The sequence below is a fragment of the Lepisma saccharinum genome, chromosome 13 (assembly GCF_977018435.1).
Source record: "Lepisma saccharinum chromosome 13, izLepSacc3.1, whole genome shotgun sequence".
NCBI lineage: Eukaryota > Metazoa > Arthropoda > Insecta > Zygentoma > Lepismatidae > Lepisma > Lepisma saccharinum.
Window position 1 is genome coordinate 4,644,572 of NC_139241.1, and position 19,522 is coordinate 4,664,093.

A 19,522-nucleotide genomic window follows, 5' to 3' on the forward strand; every position below is an offset into this window, starting at 1 on the left:
TATTATCTGAAAAAAATAGTCCCGAGCTGATACCAGGGTATCAGCTGATAAGTTTCCAGTATTTTGGTCTCGAACCGGGTCTGCAAAAAATGTGTGACACTTTTCCAGTCTATCACAGAAATTATGCAAAGGTCGAAGTTTAAATTTATTTGGCACCACTATTGTGTGAAAAAACTGTATTTTTGATTACATAAGAAGTATTTTAATATTCTTATGTAATTCCTCAATATTTTGAAGCAAAACACTGACAAATTGATGCTTATAATTGGAAAGCAAAACTTACACACTAATATGAATCATTATTTTCAACAACTTTTAATTACTAAAATTTTTGAAGCATCAATATCAGTGGCAATCTGTACTTTAATTATTTTTTTTTAAAAAAAAAGAAAGAAAGGAAAAAGTGCCACAACAAAGATTGATACAGAACAAGTTATTGAACCATAAACCACACAAATGAAACTCCTGAAACCATTACAAGTTATCTTAAGGACATTAGGTTTCATATTATTTGAACTTACATTCGTTAATTTCTGAATATCTGTCATTCCAGGTAATAATGCAAATGCTGAGAGAGTATTTTCATTAATGTCAGCACAATGTAGTGACGAAAGAAAAAAATTTCACAGAATCTCTAAAAGGTTTGGTACGGGTTCAGTATAATTTCAGAGTTTCATAAGTATATTTTGACTAAATCTGAAAATTTAAGAATAGTTGGTTTCTCCGAGAAATATGACTGAAAACACGTGTGGTAAGAAATGTATTGTTTATTATTGATTACAAGTTTTTTGTATCTATTAAAAAATAATATTTTTTAAAAGTGAAAATGTGTCAAATTTTAAATTATTTAGTAACACATGTAGTAACATGTATTAATTACTGCGAATGATTTGTGTCCTACTTGGGATAGGAAATCCTACTGGTTACACACCCACATAAATTCCTAATTCAGTGTTTAACATGTTAATCATAAAAATAAATACTTGTATCAAAGTATGATGACATAATTTGTAGTCCGTTGCATTGGTTATTGACTAACCTTAAAACACTTGAGTGTTGGTTGCTAGATGATGTGATTTATTGATTTTAATGGTGAATGTAAGTTAATTTTAAAATAAAGGTTTTAATTTGGTACTCAAGCAATAATTTCAAGATTAATACAGTTTTAATTGTAACAAGAAGTTTATTTTCGAGTGCAAGTGTGTGCAAGATAAGCTGGAAGATTTAAGGTATTCTCACTGTGCGAGATTTAATAGATTTTAGATAAAAATACCCGTAAGTGATTCCCACGTCTGAAGATACCTCATGGTAGGCTGATACATCTTTTGTTTTCCGAAATGAATTACCAGAAAGTATATCAACTGAGGTTCAACCGGGAACATGACATACTTTTATCTTATAGTGATCTGGTAACACTAATTGTGATATTCATAAACACAAAGTCAGGTACATGACCAAAATTACTTTTATTTTGGGAAAAAAAAAAGGCGTGTTTAGTACACCACTTTATCCACTTACAACCATATTCTGGCGAAAATTGTATCGTGTTTATTGTGGCAAATACAGACAGATGGGCAGTAAAACTTTACACTGATTTTTTTAGAGTAAGAACATTTACCTGAGAGTTGAATCTCTGGCCACATCCGTCCACGATGCAACGAAATGGCTTGTTTCCTCCATGGCAAGAAGGCACGTGCCTCTCCAGCCACGAGCGGGAACATGAAGTCCTTGCATATACTTTACAGCCTACCCACAGGCACACAAAGTTCTCTGCATCCACTTGCGTATTTACATGTTGCGTCTGAAATAAGAAAAGGAAAGCACAATGTAATAATTACTTGATGGAAGAGGTTTTCTTCCACACACTTTTCTTCAAACAAGGTGCTTACTCCAACACTAAAGATCCACATAGGTTCCATGTTCTCCAGCATAAATTTTACAAACTTGAAGGATAAAACTTGAAATTTGTTTCAAACACAAGCAAAAATGATCAATCTCCATAACATCATGGTCCAAAAATATTCTTTTTTCCTCTTTTTTATTAAAGAAAATTTTGTGCAAAAATTGAACGAAAATCTAGATTTATCGTCAATTTATGAAACTAAATTTTGCCTAAATTATTGCAATGCCCTCTTGACTAAGTAATTTGAATAATAAGAAAATTAAAGTTCACACCGAGTTTATAGACACACAACTATAAATATTACTGTTAAGCTCATGTATTTGATACCAAATGTGGAATTTGTTATGACTTGCTTTAATATTCTCAACGGAATAAAAGATTACAGAAAAAACTTTACACACTTAAGTTTTTCATTCTTCTGATGGAGAAAAAAAAGATTATCCAGATTTCAAATAATTTCCAGTCAGCAGAAACAATGTAAATATTTCATAATGAAGTAATTCGAGAACCCCCCTCTTCTGGTAAGTTATTCATTTGGCAACTTCTTGTTACTCTTGTGACCATTAAACAATTTTTCAGTAATGTCATAAAATTTACTGCTTAAATATTATAGGACTTGATATTTTTGTTCATGATTGTTTTTACTCTAAGGTTAGCGTATGTTGAAACAAAAAGTTATGGTAGTGACGAGAAAATTTGTCTTCAGTTGATCGAACTAAAGTTTAAAATTCTGTGAATTTTACAGTGATATTTTTGCATACCCAACACCAATTCTTCTTGTATTCAAGTGGGAATCTGAAATCACTAAAACCAATATAAAATATTTTAGAAGTTCTCTCGTGATGTTAATTTTATAAGAAGCTTTAGGCTGACACATATTTTGAACAACAGAAACCAAGCAAGATATTATGCTCTGCTTTGGCAAGAATATAAGATATAATATGGGGGAGGTAAAATTCTACTTACAATGATTACTTTCTAGGTCTATTAAAATCAATACTTTTGTCTGTGCCTGCTTCAATAAAATCCATTTTAGATACACTCTGCCATACACACGAACAGCTTGGCCCCAACCCTCCTATTTTTACACCCACAAAAATAGTTTCTCGTGGATACACCAGGTTGTACTTTCTCTGCAATACAGTGGGAAACTATTACTAAACAACGAGTTCTTCACTTCTTTTATTTGAAAATGTTGGTTTTCACAAAATTTTGAACAGCCCCTCTTTGCGCATGACAGTGGGTCTTGCTTACAACTGAGATTCTTCCAACGCGAGTCATAAATACTGAGTTATTGCGATTTCATCTGAAGACTCCATTTTTTTGACCCACTATGTTTTGTCTGCATTAAAATGATCATTCTTCAATGATTAACAGAATCTTTCTTTTATACATACCTAATAAGGTTAATTGCTTTAATACACACAAACTGAACACACACCATGTATCTGCAGAAAAAGAAATGGTTAAAAACCATTGGCAGAATCTGAAACATGTTTTAAAATGTGTTAAACGGTGTTTTAATCAAGAGCCCAAAAAGGTTTTAAACAAATGAACGTTTAAAACATATGACAAGACATTTTCTGAGCAGAATGGTTAATGAGGGATCTCTTGTTCAGCTAAGTAAGTGCTGTTTCTAGTTATAAACACTCGAGTAACTTCTTAAAATCGCTATGTACCTTACTCGTAAATATCTCTCATGTAGGCTGTGCGAGAACAATTGCAGAGTTGCCAGGCCACACACTGTCCTCATGGTAGTTACTTTGTTATCCGAAATATCACATTTCATGGTGAATGCAACAGGTTACACCGACATTAAGAAGAGTTAATGCAGTTCTTCCTCCAAAAAGGGGGGGGGGGTGAGGGGTCCTAACCAAGTGTCTCAGAAAAAATAATAATTATAATGTTTAAATTAATATATTATTATTACACGAGTACATAAAAAGTCTGTAGCTATAAAAATAGAGATGTAACAGCGTATATTCATTACGTAGCTTACCTTTAGTTTAGATCGGAATAATTTACATAAAAACAAGTGGTCTGGTAATGAAATTAATGTCATATAGATGAATAATTGAATAATTATCGAATAACAAAAATGATGTCCATGTAGTTGGAGAAAAGTAAGTTTCTGATAAAAGAAAAAAGTTCATAGGAAATTAATAACCATGGATTATGCAACAAATGCAAATATATCCATTACTTAATTTTAGTACTTGGCAAGTCTTTCGACGGGATCCGGACCCCTAAACCCCTCCTAAATACGTCCATCCTGTCCCTCAAAGCGGTATGATCCCAACATAATCCTTGTATTCCAATAAGTTCAGAGGAAATTATACAACAAATGCTAAACTAGTATATTTTCATTATTCAATTTTCGTACTTAATAGGCCCGACCCTGTGGCCGAGTGGTTAGCACATGGCGCTGCGACGCCTAAGGTCCCGGGTTCGAATCCCGGTCGGGCTTGGTTGTTTGTGAATGTCCATTCATCAATTTCATCACTCATCCCCATCTTCGCAAATTAGCCAAGAGGCACAAAACGCGAAGTAAAATAAACTAAATCAATCAATCAATCGTACTTAATAGGTCTTTCGGGTGTGTGTGTGGGGGAGGGGGTGCAGACTCCCAAATACGTCCTTCGTGTCCCTCAAAGCCCTATGATCCCAATATAATCCTTGTCTTGCAGTAAATTCAGAGAAAATCAAAGGCTAAACGAATATATTTGTCATTATTTAATTTTAATACTTGATAAATCTTTCGGGGGGGTTCAGACCCCGTGGACCCCCTTAAATTCATCCTATGGATTTTTATGTATGCTGGTGCAGAAGTTGTCAACAGCTTATTTTGAGTTTTCTTTTAATTCTTAAAGATCTTACTGGCTCAAATACGAACGTAGTGATGGACAATTTTCACGGTAATATTCATGGATCCCATTGTGCAGTAGAATGCACAAATTTGATCGGCAAATTGTCCCCGACTATTTTCATTAATTTTATCTTGCATCCTATGTGATTTTAATGTGCTACTTTTTACGTTTCTGGTGCAGTGTGTGTCAACAGCTTGTTTCACATTTTATTTTAATTCTTAAAGCTCTCATTAAGTAAAACAAACAGAATAAACATGGTGATGGACAATTTGTTTGCAGAGTCACCTCACTTAGTCCTGCCCCAGTAAGCTTCTGTATACGGCATTTTTGTCCAAGGCGCAGTTCGACAAACGTTGCTCCATTGTTTTTAAATAGACTTCTCTATTACTTCGCGCAATTAGTCTTTAATTCTTAGAAATGACGAGTTTTACTGAACTTTAAAATAATATGTGCTGTATAAATTTCACACTGATACTAAATTCATTCGCTACGTTTTTAACACGATTGGCATGTTCAAAACACTTATAATTTAAGAGGATGTAAGAAAAATTAATGAAAATAGTCAAGGACAATTTGCACGGTAAAACTCGTGGATCCCACCGTACAACGCAATTGTTGTTGCTGAATATACAATCATTTTCATGTCAACGACCCGAAGTCATTCTGGAGGGGGGCGTGGGGCCGGGAAAGAATAAGGGTGGGTTGCAAATCGGGAAACTGCATTTGCAAAACGGAAGCACAAAAATAGTCTGCCCAAAAACGCATCGGCACGACCTCACGACGACGATCGGTCTGCTTCCTCGTCGGTGCAAACTTCTCGCGGTGATGACGTTTCCCCCTGCACAGCTGTGGAGGAGCAACGGGTGACGGTGTGAAAGTCCCGTACCAAGGTCTCCAGCCACGTGATTCAACCGACCTTGAACCCACCGCGATGAACCGGGCCGCAGGGTTGCCAACCGCGCGCTCCATCCCTTGCACGGGAGGCACATTTTTGCACCTTTCCGCGCACACGTTGTGGAAAAACGAACGCAGAACTTACAACGCGAAATTTGCAAGTATCTTTGGCAACTCGCCAGGCAGCCCAGCTTATTGAAATACCCGCAAACTTCGAAACATGTCAACAGCGGCCTTTCAAGTTAACAAAAACACCCGAGTAGTGCGAATAGCAGTTTTTTAGAACTATATTTCGGGATAGGTTTGAAACAAGTGCCTCACATATAATAAATTATAACAATAATAAAGTTTATAATTAATAGGCTAATAAGAATAAAAATTCATATTTATTGAAGTGATGAGCAAAGTATAACAACCAAGTACATCACTATGTCAAAATAGGGAGATACAAAATTGAATATATAAATATAATACAATATATACACATCATCATAAGTTCATATTGGTAGCTTTTCCACAAGCTCAGCTATTAAAAGTTTAGCCATTTTGAGAGATATGAATTGAGAAATTACTAGTATTACACTTAAGAATTTTATAAGATATACTCCCGCACTTTCGACGTGGCCTTCGCCTACACTGGATACGTAGGTAATATCCGTTTCAAAATACTTAGTCAGATGTTTTATATAAAGTAAATTCAATAGCGACTCTAAATTGGAAAACCAATATTTACTTATTTCGTCATTTTAACATTTTAAAAGCTAATTGAAAAATAAAGTAATCGTTTTCAGTTATTCCCCGCAAATTCCTACCTTGTGTTTGTAACTGATGCTCATAATTTTAAAATACGAACAATCTCGTATTACTCACTCACCGTAGTTTTCGGGGCGTAAATAACCTTCTTTAGGCTTCCTAGCAACGACCGTTTCCATGGTCAACAACCAACATGGCAAACTCGAAATAATTGTTATACTCTAAACATTTTATTGATGTAAATATTTTCCAATTAAGTGCCACGATCTATATCGGGACTGAATCTTCTTATGCAGATGTCACTCTTGTTTTAAGCGTTTTCTAACTAGGAATTGATTCATCTGTGTGTTACTGATCTGTGAGAAACCATAAATAATATTTTTGCCCCTGGAAACGGGCGTTTTTAAGAGGGGTCAGCGAGTGATTTTTAAAATTTTCTCAGTCCTTTGAGACAATTCGATGTGGGGAGGGGGTAATCTATCATCTTTATCCTACGGGGCTTTATGGAATACAGCGAGTGAGTGATGGGATTTATAGATATTGGATTATTCAAAAAGCACTAACTGGACAGACAATATTTTCTGCACAAAATTGTTTCTTTTTCAATTTTCTTCTAAGGTTGATGTATTTCGGGGGGGGGGGGGCTCTTGGACTCCACCTTAACCTCTAAATACGTCCCTGACAAAGGATATTTCACACCTAAGCGACCAGCGGCACGTTTTTTTTTTTTTTTGAGGGGGGAAGGGTTGTTAGAGCGTGTGTGGATAAATCCATGTAGTGAAATCTTAGAAAGTAACACTGTATTAATTCGAAACTGTTTAAAGACATCATTGTAGGCCGAAATTATTAATTAACCTGTTTACCTCTAGTGAACAACAACCATAATCAATAGTAATTAATATTAAATTTTACTATTCTTATTTTTAACTTGAAGCCCACCCATTAACTCTATAAATACGGCGGTGTGACGATTGACAGGGTGTCTACAATTTCGTTAAAACAAAATTCCCTCTCTTCTCGGGATCAAGAACAAAACATTTCCAGACTAAGTCATTAGGGCAATTCGTGTAGCAAAGTCACTACATTTCAGTTAAACCCCACTGAACACAAATTGACTGTAGATATAAGGACATCAGGGATGAGCTTTTATGTAATAATTGCCATGTATTGACTAGTGACAAACATTTCCAGGGTGTCTGATCACGATAAAATTCAAGTATAATTCCCGATTTTCAAGGCGAAATTTACAAAAATTCAAGGGTATAAGTAGGTGTTTTCTCTAAAGACTCGACATACATCTACAAACACAAGTCACAAATGTCAAGGGATATACAAATCTACTAAAAAATATATATATATATTTGTATGAGAATTTCAAACTCAAATTTACCTAATCAGCTTCAAAATATCTTACCTTGCAATAATATTCCGCATGTCAGATAGACAAAGAACAATAACAAATCAAACGGACTCAGATAATTCTGTTTATTCTCCGCACAGATTTCTCTTCTTCCCTCCATAAAAGCTAAACCGTGAAAAACTTGTTTCAGGGCATTTATAAATATGTATAAATTGAGTTGGTTTTGGATTAATAAAAGTTGCAATTTTTCACGTTTACGCAGAAAAATTCACGCAGAATTCCCTGTGAGTAGCCACCCTGGTTTCTTTCACAATAAACCTAATTATAGCATAAATAATACACAATTATAGTAAAATTTAGTAATACAGTATATGTATTATCTTAATATCAAACACAAACCAGCAATTGCAACAAGAAAGTGGTAAATGCCAATTGCACCTTAATGCAGTAGATTTCTGCATGAAAATAGTTCAAAATATGACCGGCGAGTAGTTAATATGCAATTTCTACTGTTACTGCTCAGTATGTCAAAACTGAAGTCTAGTTTGTCCACAGCACATTTAAAATTTCTTGCTAGTCCTTTTCCAGAAACAGTTAATTCCATGACTTTACCAGGATTTGCAGGTTTTGCACTGTTAGACTTGAAACCCGAAACCAGAACATGACGTCAAACGTTAGCAATCAACGTTCAATGAACGCTAAGGCCCCACAACAAAGTGGTTATTAAATTCGTCACTGGGTCTACGAAAAAAAAAAAAACACCAACAATTTAACGCACGTGCATTGTTTTTTAGATGTCCAGCAGTTGGCAACCCTGGTCCGGTAGCAGCGCCGGCCATCTTGCGAAAGAAGATGCCGAGCTCGTGAAAAACAGTTCCTATCGCCTCGCACATGCTCGAAAACGACAGGTAAGCCTGTGCGAGCCTCCAGGAGATACAAAGAACACGCCTTCATCGACGGTGCACAAAAAGAGCAGATGCGCCTGTGTCTACTTGTACTTCTCAAACTTGTTTCAGACTCGTGGTGGGTGGGGGATAAAAACATCACAACACGGAGCGAGACAAAGCTGTTGGACCAAAGTTTTAAAAGTTTTTGTTCTGCCTAAACACACTTCACGCATCGCGGTTTAGACTTTTCTTTTACCCTACTCGGTTTTTTTCTTTAATCCTGCACGTGTAAGCGGTCGGGAACAAAAATAACCAGCCACTTCCCTTCCCTGCAAGTGCCTCAATTGATCCAGTTTCACAAGTAAATGAGTATGGTGGATGTGACAGCGATACCTGCTGGCATTTTAATGACGTATAACTGGCTGTAAATAAACTTACTCGTAACACAATTAATAAGGATGACAAGCACCGTGTACCGCCGTGCATACGGGCTGCGAGGATGAACGGGTCAGTGGCGGCGAAATATTTTCTAGTTGGGGGGGGGAGCACCTTCAAAGAAGAGTATAAAACACACGCAACGATAGTGACTCCTCCTGGAGAGCTACTGCTTAGAGCAGTGATTCTCAACCGGGGCACCGTGAGATATTTTAGGAATAAACTAAAAAAAAATATTATTAGGAAACAGCGAGGCATCGGTGGCTGTTTTTTGGCTTGCGCTGGCAGAGGAATATCCTAGCCTAGTGAAAAAAAGCAACGGGCGTACTTTTGACCTTCTTAACTTCATATTTATTCTCTGCTGTGGCGACAAAAAAAATCCGAAAGAAATAGACTGCATAATCTTGAGGATGATATGCATGTTTCGTTGTCAACTGTAAGGCCTCATAGCAAACATTTTGTTCTCCAAGCATCAATCGGAAGTCTCACATTAATAAAACAAAACTCTTTTGAGTGATTTCCATTGTAGTATACTGTATCCTATTCTGATGTTTATTCCTTATATAATCTTTCAATAAATTAATAACATTGCTACTGAAGTAGGTATTTGACAAATTTAACTTGTTCCTGATAACAAATTCCACTTCAATTTTACATTAAAAATTGATATTTTTTTTTAACAAGGGTGCGCCACGAACGTAAAATTGTTGGGAATCCCTTGCTTAGAAGGTTCCTAAATATAGGACTACACAAAACTCTCGCTTGTGAATAAACTGTAACAACTGTGGTGGACCAATAATTCTAGTAGATACTAGATTTATCTAGTAGATAAAAAATGACCAGATATTATTAGAAAAATTAAATCAAGAAGACTTAGGTGGGCACCCCTGTGGTACGAATTGGAGAGGAAAGAAGAGTTAACAGGATTCTTGTTGGGAAACCTGATGGTAAGCAACCTGTAGGACGGCGAAGACGAAGATGGAGGGATAACGTTGAGATGGACCTAAAGGAAATCGGTAGGGATGAAAAAGAGTATATAGATCTTGCTCAGGATAGGGACAGATGGAAGGCCGGTCTGTGTTGCTGCAGCCATGAACCTTCGGCTTGAAGGACAGAGTTGTTAGTTAGATAAATAATGATGCGTAGTGAATTGATTGTGGAAGTATTTGCCGTGGTGCTGTATTTGCTGTCAACTCTTGTGCTTGGCACTAAGTAACAAGAAACAATTTCGTAAAAACAAAATTCCCAACTTTTCCAGATCAAGTAAAGACACGTTTAGGATATGTGGGGATTTTAGGAGCATAAAGGAAAGTTCCAGCACTTTGCAACCGCTAATTTCCGAAACTCTCAACACACCTGGCTTCGTATTGCAATACGCTAAGCCGCCTCACTTTTGCGAACTGGCAACATTTACTGCATTCTATTCGTGTTCGGCTGACGAGAGCCTCGACACGAACTGATGAAACCCGATCAACGAAGTAAAAATACTGCCGAAACGCGGGAATAGAGGAGGAGCCTTCCTTTCTTCCGATCGCAGCTCAGCTGAGAGTCTTGCGTAACCCGGGACGTGGATATTCCTGTGCTAATATTTGTAATGACTCATCTGTGTCGTAAGAGCGGCATTGACTCCGAACGGTGCCAACAGGTTACTGCTTTCCATACGTCGGTCAGGCCCCCCAAGGCTCTTGCAAATAAACACTGGATAAACTTCGATGGAGCTACTCCATTGGACTGGAACCCTTTGGCCTCCGCTACGCAACTCTCGAACATCGCTACGATATTCATATATACAGGGTGTGTACAAAAGGTCTGACAATTTTAATCGCGGAAAAAAAGAAAAAAATGAAGATGCAACGAATCTAATAGCATGAATGTATACCGCATTTCACCGCATAATCGTCGGAGATGTTATGACATATTTTCTTTTGCAAAAAAAAATGGTGGTGTGCGACCATTATGTGGAGCCTTTTTTAAAACAAAAACTTTAACGGTATTACCGGTACTTAAAAATCATGTATTACTAGGTAAACGGTCCTTGGTGCGGAGCAAGATTTGGATGCACGGAATATTCATGAATATATATACACGTTAAAACTGACGTCACCAGTAGACAACTGAGCAAGATTGAATCCAAACAAACTTGTCACGTGGTTTTCCCTATGCTTAAGCATTGGGTTTTCCATCGTAAGGATTACCTTTTAAAATTGCGACAGCAGTTACGAAATAAAATTGTGACGTGTATCGTACCTACATCAATGTAAATACGAGACTTCTGAGAATACGTCTACATACAATGCGATCCATTCAATTAAGCGAGGCATTCGCGGCCGTTGTCGATTACGCTACCGTTCAAATGTTTCCGTAAGTATTTTAAAAAGTTATTTACCAGATTTATAACAGGTGTTGAAACTAGTTCTTTTCGGTGTCCACACATTTCTGATATATTTTTATTAAGACACCCACTACCTAAAGCTGGCGAGGGGGAGGGGCTAGAAACCAGGAGGTCCTGAAAGTAGTCAGGAGACTGAAGTGATAAGGGTCCTTGTTTTGCATTGTGTGGCCTGTTTATTAGTCTGGCGACTGCGATTGATTTAGTTTATTTTACTTCACTTTTCTGTCACATTTGGCTAATCGCGAAGATGATGAATGGTGATATGATAAAATTGATGAAGGGACACACAAACACCCATGATCGGGCCTGACATCGTACCGCGCTGTGCTAACCAACCCGGCGACTGAAGTCATTGGGTGCTTGTTACGTAATATTTACCGCGAAGTGTGTTATGGCTCAGCAAATGTTCTCTACTGCACAGCGTTGGCGATTTGAAACAAGATTCCATGGTGTAAAAGTTCCCTGAGATTTTTATCTCCCTGGAAGAACTGAAACGTAACCTCGGCCAAGAAATTACCAACCTTAATCAACGGCAACTGCAGCGAGTTATTAGTAACTTCATCAAGAGGTGTCAAAAATGTGTGGACAACGAAGGCGGCCAGTTTCAGCACCTTCTTTCATAAATTGTAAGTAAATAAATCACTTTTAATCTGGTTACGGAAACTTGCGCACTTGATTCACAGACAATCTACAGTACCGACAAACGGACGCGAGTGCCTAGCCTTCCGATAGCGCAAACACCGCCGCGGCGGTCTACACTTCAATGTATCACACATATCTTGCAGAGCATAAGGTAAAGAATAAATGAAGTAATGAAACCATGCATTTTTAAAGAAAATCTAGCCATTTCTGGTTCTGAAACCCAAATACCTCGCCAATGCAGTTTTGGCTGCTGGGAGCCCAGGGACGTTTCCACCTACCCCCCCAAACAATCTTTCCCTCCAACATCCCCACCACGAAAAATTGCCCGGGGGGAGTTATTCTTATAACAAAATATAAGCAATTAGTTTTGGCTCAAAATGTACTTTACTAAGGATAATATCGAAAACTCACACAGAGTGGTTCTAAATGCTCAATGATCTGTCCCTCTCTCTTCCTGTATATTTTTCTAGAGATCATTAACAGATCTATAGAACGAACAATATACGCACAAGAAAAGTAAATCAAGAATGCAAGGCAAATATAACTGTGAAATCCGATCGATTAATTTAAAAACTAAAGGAAAACTTATGCATAATTAAACTATTTCGTAATTTATTGAAATCTTTAACCAGTTAGTAAAGATATTAGTTTCTACTTCATAAATATCTTATTTATAAAAAGGTAATTCTTTATATTTAATAATTATATTCAGGGGATTATGAGGCAAATGCTAAAAATCGTTTAAAATACAGGGATATAAGTAGTAATAAAACAAGCTCTCCGGATACACACATGTAATGGTTGGCAACTGTGAACATGGCAGTACATTCGCTGCTGATTCATCATTACGTTGTTACTGTGATTGTACGTGTTTTAGCCATAATGTAACAAGGTGAAATTCGGATACTTCCGTTATCATCACCAAAATACCACAACGCATGTATCAACGCCGAAACAACGTACCAACGAGAGAAAAAATGTTTGTTTTGATGTCCTCTCTACGTTTCTGTGGTTCGTGAGCGCCATTAAAGTGACACCCTGTATATATACGTGTGTGTGTGTGTGTGTGTGTGTGTGTGTGTGTGTAGATTCACATCTTTCTCCCCCCCCCCCCGCCCCAATCAGTCTTCAATGATTTCGCACCCTGGGCAAATCTAATGCTATGAGATAGTGAAACACCATGTGATCAGGCACCTAGCCAGGGGGAGGGCTAAGGGGGCCTACCGATATCGAATATAAATAGTGTATAGTGGGAATTAATTTTACTTCCTTAGCAAGATTAAACATTAGATCGAAAAAAGTTTAGTGAATAACAGAACTAGCTTATATTTTTATATTCTACAATTTAATCTAAAGAATAAACAGATCCACAGATTCCAAAAATTTATAGTTTTCTTTGTGAGAGGTCACAGAATGTAAACTTTATGAGTAAAAATTGCCCCTAACTTTTAAAGTCTTTTTTTGAATGGAATGTGTAAAAGTTAATAAGGAATTACAATAATTATGAATTTCAGTACACTAACTGTACAAAATGCAAGAAAAATAATGTCACTCATACGGTGGATGGAGTAGCAAAGTCTCTCCACTTATATAATAACAACAACAATATATTTGGATTAAAAGTAAAGTGCTCCCCTGTGCTTAGCACCACGCCATGAAGGCGTATAGGGGGTGTGGGGGTAACGCCTCACACTTTCTTGATCCGGTCGTGAGTGGGGAGTGATGTGATCAGCATCACGCCCTGACCGCCTTTACCCCCAAGGGTTTCCCCCAGGTACCCATGTCATTCGACGCTGGGTGAGCGCCGGGGCCGTTTCCAACGTTAGAAATGTTCCCGGATTTGAACCGGCCGGGGATCGAACCCGGGTTAAAATTTGTTTTTTTAATAACTTATAATAGTTATTATTGTAAAATGACAATTATAATAGCGGTAATAATTATTATTCTACTAATCAAGTTTTATCAATGCCCTGTCCCTCGACAAATATTTCTGGCGACGCCCGTGCAAATCAGGGATGAGCCCCCACCGAGACAAAATCCTGGCTACGGGCCTGCATGTGATGGGTTTGTTTGGACTCAACGTGACGTTACACCAATATGGCCAACTCGATCACTTCACACGACCTGTAAATAAAAAGCTTACAGCTAGACAAACGTGGGAAAGATCTACATACGTGAAGGTGGTCCAGAAGCTTGCTGCTGCAGTCGAACTCCAAATCGCACTCCGACCACTTGCAGACCACGGCCTCCGAGTCCGCCTTCTCGCTGGGGGCCTTCCCTGCGCACAGCTGCTTCACGGGGAAGCGGATGGTCTGCGGCGCCGAGAGAATGGGGCACAGCTCCTCCGGGGGCCCTTGCCTGGCGGGTTCCTCCTTCGCCTCCGGAGCGACCTCCTTCGGCGCCACGCACTCCTCGACTTTGGCGGACAGGCACGACGACACCAGCCCGTTCTTCTTCGGTTCGGAACCGTCCTTGGATTTGTTACCTGAGATGAAAAAATATTTATCGAGACACCCGGCGTCCGTCTTCCCGCCCGCCTTCCCATCCTTCTTCACGTTCTTTTGGCAGTTGGAAGGCTTCACCTGAGTCTTGAAGTACTCGGTTATCTTACCCTGTCCCTTCAAAGCGTCCGCACATTTACTGGTCCACTTCAACTTGTCCGACTTCTGAAAGCACTGCTTTTGGTAGTGTTGTTGCTGGTTTTGGAGCTGTTCAAACAGACTAGCAGATTTTCCCTGACAACCCTTCGCGTCCACCTTGAGTTTCTTGGAGGTGACGGTCTTGAAAGCGCCACCATCCTCCGCCGCCCTCTTGCACGACGCCACCCCCTCGTCTTTCGTCTTCTCGTCCTCGTCGCGCTTCCAGGGCTTGTCCAGCCACGGGTCGGGCGGCCGCCCCTCCTTGACGTCGGTCTCCCCGTCGTGCCAACACGAGGGCGGGGGCGTGCGGGAGTCCTCGCTCTCGGAGCCGCTGGAAGGGTCAGGGCTGCGGAAGGTGGAAGGGCTGGAGGAGGAGTAGGGTGAACCGGGGCCGTCGTCGGTGATGTCGCTTGTGCCGCTCGATGTGGAGCAGTCGATGGAGCTGAGCATCCCCGCCACGCCACTGCAAAGAGACAAGAAAGAAATACGTCAAAACAAATTCCACTTCGCACACTTCACAGCAAAATCAACAAGCCCTGAACATGAGCCTCCCTTATCGCACAAGGCGATACCAACATTGAATTCTGCAATCAGACGTTGGTAAGCCGGCTTTAGACGGAAGCATTTCCTTTAACATTTTTGCTAGCATAAATGCTACGTAAATGCTTCCAAAAATCTTATAGCAGATAGCACTTTACACATTTCATGGAACATTTCGGTTAGCTTGTGCGATTACAATGTATAACATATACAGCACGAAAGGCACGTCGATTTGCACTATCTATGATGAGTGCACGGTGTTCACAATTGAAACTAAAATATTCTTCCACACGTGAACAGTAAACGTATTTAAGCAGCGCCATTGCTTTGTACCTAAAACCATTTAATACGAAACGGTATTCCTCTCGGTACAATAGTTATCGGCTTTTAAAAAAATGTGAAGTGATACGTTGTTTATACCTCACTCGTGACCTAGAGCTCGCTTTTGATTAGTCATGCTTCGGTAACAGAACCGATTCTATCCTTGAGAAATGCCATAAGATTTTTCACTTCACCCGGTAGCATTTTGGTCATGGCATAAATGTTAAGAAAAATGCTAAAGAAAATGCTTTCGTCTAAAGCGGGGCTTTGGTTAGGTTCCATTGCGTTGTGCGATTAGGGAGATCACCTGAAGATGACGTTCCTGCCAGTGTTACTGCTATAATTATCCTTTTGAGCTTCACACACACAAAAAAAGGCTTTTCCTAAAATCCTCCGCCCAAACCTACATTGATTGATTTGGTTTATTTTAAGATGGAATGAATAAAGGGACACCCACAAAGAACTTCCATTCGCAGACGGGGATTCGAATCCGGAACTCCTGGCATCGTAACGCGTTCCTTCAATCTTAGAAAAATATGAAAACAGTTATTATTACGTTATCAACAGACAAGAAATAATAGCAGACTGCCAAACAAAGACCTCAATCAGGGAACAGTTAAGAGTAAGGGAATGGGGGAAAGCGAAAATATATCCAGGTGGTGGGAAAAAATGAAAGAGGCGCGCTGGCATGGTTCAGATTAGGGGGATGGAAACAACTAAGAAAGATAAACGAAGCAGGGGAAACGATATGTCCTTTGTGCGAGGGGAGGAGACGGACAAGCATATCCTACTGAACTGCCCTTCTACACGTGACCTAAGGGACAAATGGATGAAAAACTTAACAGGCAGGGAGATGATAGAAGTGGTCGACGACAGAATAAAGATAAAAGAAGCGGGGCAGCAAGTGGGGAAATACCTGGCAGACGTAAGAGAACGGAGGGGGGAAAGCTATTAGAGAAGGCAGCGAAATGAGTGATCCTGCTCCACTGCTTTATAGTGTAAGTGTGTGTAAAGTAAAATGTATGCGTTTTTTGGTGAGAGTGCAGGAAAAGAGAAGTGGGGCGAGGAAGAAGGAAGAAAGACTGGAAGAAGAACTGTTGAGGGAGTAGAAGAATGTGTATATAGGGGACAAAGTAAGAGACAGCTTAAAAGAAAACTAAATGTAACAAAATAGTGTAGAAAAAAAAAATATGTAGTGCGTACAGCCTATGGCTCGCACAAAAAGAAAATAAATCTAATCTAATCTAATCTAATAGGGAGCGGAAGTTGACGACCTAAAAAATATAGGTATATGACCTATAGAATGTCCTAAAAAATGGAAAAAATGACCATTAAATTTGTTAGTTTCGGGTTAAAAATTTAAATAAAAAGAAAATTAAACAAAATGCAATCTCCTTATCTGATATTAAATTTGAGTTTGCACCAGACGAACACCTGGTGGTTTCCCCCAACACAACAAAGACTGTCACCAGTTCAGCATTTCTTTTGCTCGTAAATTGCAATCCTGCGAGATATACACTCTGTAAAAAAAAATTAGCATCACTTCATTATTTTTGGTCGTCAGCATTTCGCTCGTAAATTATCAGTCGATTTATTGATTTAATTCGACTTGTCGATTTGTTTTCTTAACAATTATATAAAACACTATATCTGTACAATATATTTTTATTATTTAAGTCATAGTTGCATACATAATGCACTTTACAGAACTAATAACAAAATTATTGCAAATATAGCTTGTGGAACGTTTTCACACAAAGACAATTTCTACAAGTAAAAAGATTGAACAAAGGTTTTAAATGCATCATGATATGTCAATTTGTAATGATAGTAAGTAAATACATTTACTAGTACTTAGTGTGGCCACCCCTAGCCTTCCTAAGTGCTTCCAACCTTCGAGGAATGCTATGAATGAGATTTTGACAATATTCGTCCTCAATTTCATTCCAAACATGTACAATTGCTGCCATAAGTTCCTCTTTCGACCTGTACGTCTGATTACTAAGATGTTTGCACATCATAGCCCAAAGGTTTTCTATAGGATTCATGTCTGGAGAGTTGGGCGGCCACCAAAGTCTTTCAATATTCATATCATGAAACCAGTTATTCACCACCTGAGCACGGTGACAGGTTGCATTATCGTCTTGAAAAATAAAGTAGTCCAAATTCTGTCCAGAAAAATGATGTCCTGCAGTTTGTAGAACTTTCCAATTCAGGATTTCCAGATATTGATCAGCCTTAACGGTCCTTGTGCAAATATGCATCCTGCCAATCCTTTTGCAGAGAAACATGCCCAAATCATAACACTGCCACAAAACTTTTGAGTTTCTAAAATACAAGATTTTGCAAGTTCTTATCCCTTCCGCATCCACAGTTTAACTGAGCTGTCCCTCCCCAGCTTTTTAAATCGTTTTTCATCAGAAAATATCACATGTTCCCAATCTGTATCATTCCATGCGCCATAACGTGTGACAAACTCACGTCTAACTTTTGCATGTGCGTCAGTTAGTCTGAGTTTTTTTACGTGGGATGTGTTTAGAAACACCCTGTTTCTTTAGTCGGGATACTACAGTAGCATGAGTAAGATTAATTCCCACCTCATTTTGAAGTTTATGTTCAATTTGGCGTGAACTCATTCCTCTGTTTTTCAGTGCCATGTCCTTTATCATACAATCCAGTCGAGGTGATGTCTTTTTCTTTCTGCCACAGTGACTTCTCAGTGATGATTTTCCATGTTCTTGTTGCTTTTGCAGGCAGCGGCTAACTGTGGATTGATGCATTTGAAGTTGTCGACCAATTTCTCTCTGAGAATGACCATCCATATGCAAAGCAAGAACCATTCCTTGCTTACTTGGTGAAATGTCACACTTTCTGCCCCTTTTTGTCAAGAAAACATGCTCAAATACACTACACACAACCAGAACACTTCACAAATATGATAACGTATCCAAACTGTCAATAATGAACATGTAGTTTGCAACATAAAACACGTCAAAAGTTGCATTACTAACAATCGTTTTACAGATTCCTGACAATTGATTACAAAGCTTTGCAGCAGTAACTGATTGCAACACCCTCCAGCGGACACTCCAAACACTAAATCAACAAAAGAATAACACCACACTACGCAGTGATAACAGATCAATGCTTCAATCAATTGATTTCAAGTTTTGCAGGAAAGATGCATGCATGTGAAACTCAAAATTGTCAGCATCCGTAATAAGAATACAGTGATGCTATTTTTTTTTTACAGAGTGTATATTTCACCTTGGTGAATAGAATCAAGGATATTACCAAAATGAAAGAAGTGACAAAATATGACGAAACAATACACCGAATATTGCGAAAAATGACGGGGAAATGCGGAAAATCGGGGAAAATGACCAAAAACCTGAATATTGGCAAAAAATGAAAAAAAATCACTTTAAAATTACCTCTTTTGGGTTCTACACGAAGTGTAATATTGTGAATATTTAATGGGCATCGTGTCCGAGATGTCAGAAAAAATATGACATTTCATCAACTTCCGCTCCCCAGTTATCAATATAAAGCACATAAAAGCTGCATTGATTTGAATGATGAGAGCAACGTATGCGCTCGAAACGTTGACACCTAGAGTTGACGAGCTGTATCTTTGCGGGTGAACCCTGTCCAAGCCTGGCTGCGCAGTAGCAAGGGGGAGGAGCTACCGGCTGCGCGTCATTGCCTGGCGTTCTGTCCACCACCCAAAGGGGCGAGTAGGTGGCAACTACATAAACGTACCTCTCTCACACTCTGGCGGAGTAGCCAAGGCCACCCGCAAAGATACAGCTCGTCAACTCTAACGCCGATTAACCTGGCTGGTAACCCGAGAACACTTCTTCGTATTTCGCTTTTCTGACACTTTTGG

The 19,522-nt window shown here is 38.8% G+C and overlaps 1 protein-coding gene across 2 annotated transcripts in view; it reads right to left on the reverse strand.

Annotated features, from left to right (window-relative positions):
• jing (AE binding protein 2 jing) overlaps positions 1-19,522 on the reverse strand; it is a 145,965-nt gene that overhangs the window by 20,198 nt on the left and 106,245 nt on the right. For both annotated transcript variants that reach the window (XM_083133810.1, XM_083133811.1), the window contains exons 2-3: positions 14,308-15,235; positions 1,619-1,801 (exon numbers count right to left, since the gene is read on the reverse strand). In XM_083133810.1, the coding sequence (XP_082989936.1) occupies positions 1,619-1,801; positions 14,308-15,235 (1,111 nt within the window). The remainder of the gene's footprint in view (positions 1-1,618; positions 1,802-14,307; positions 15,236-19,522) is intronic.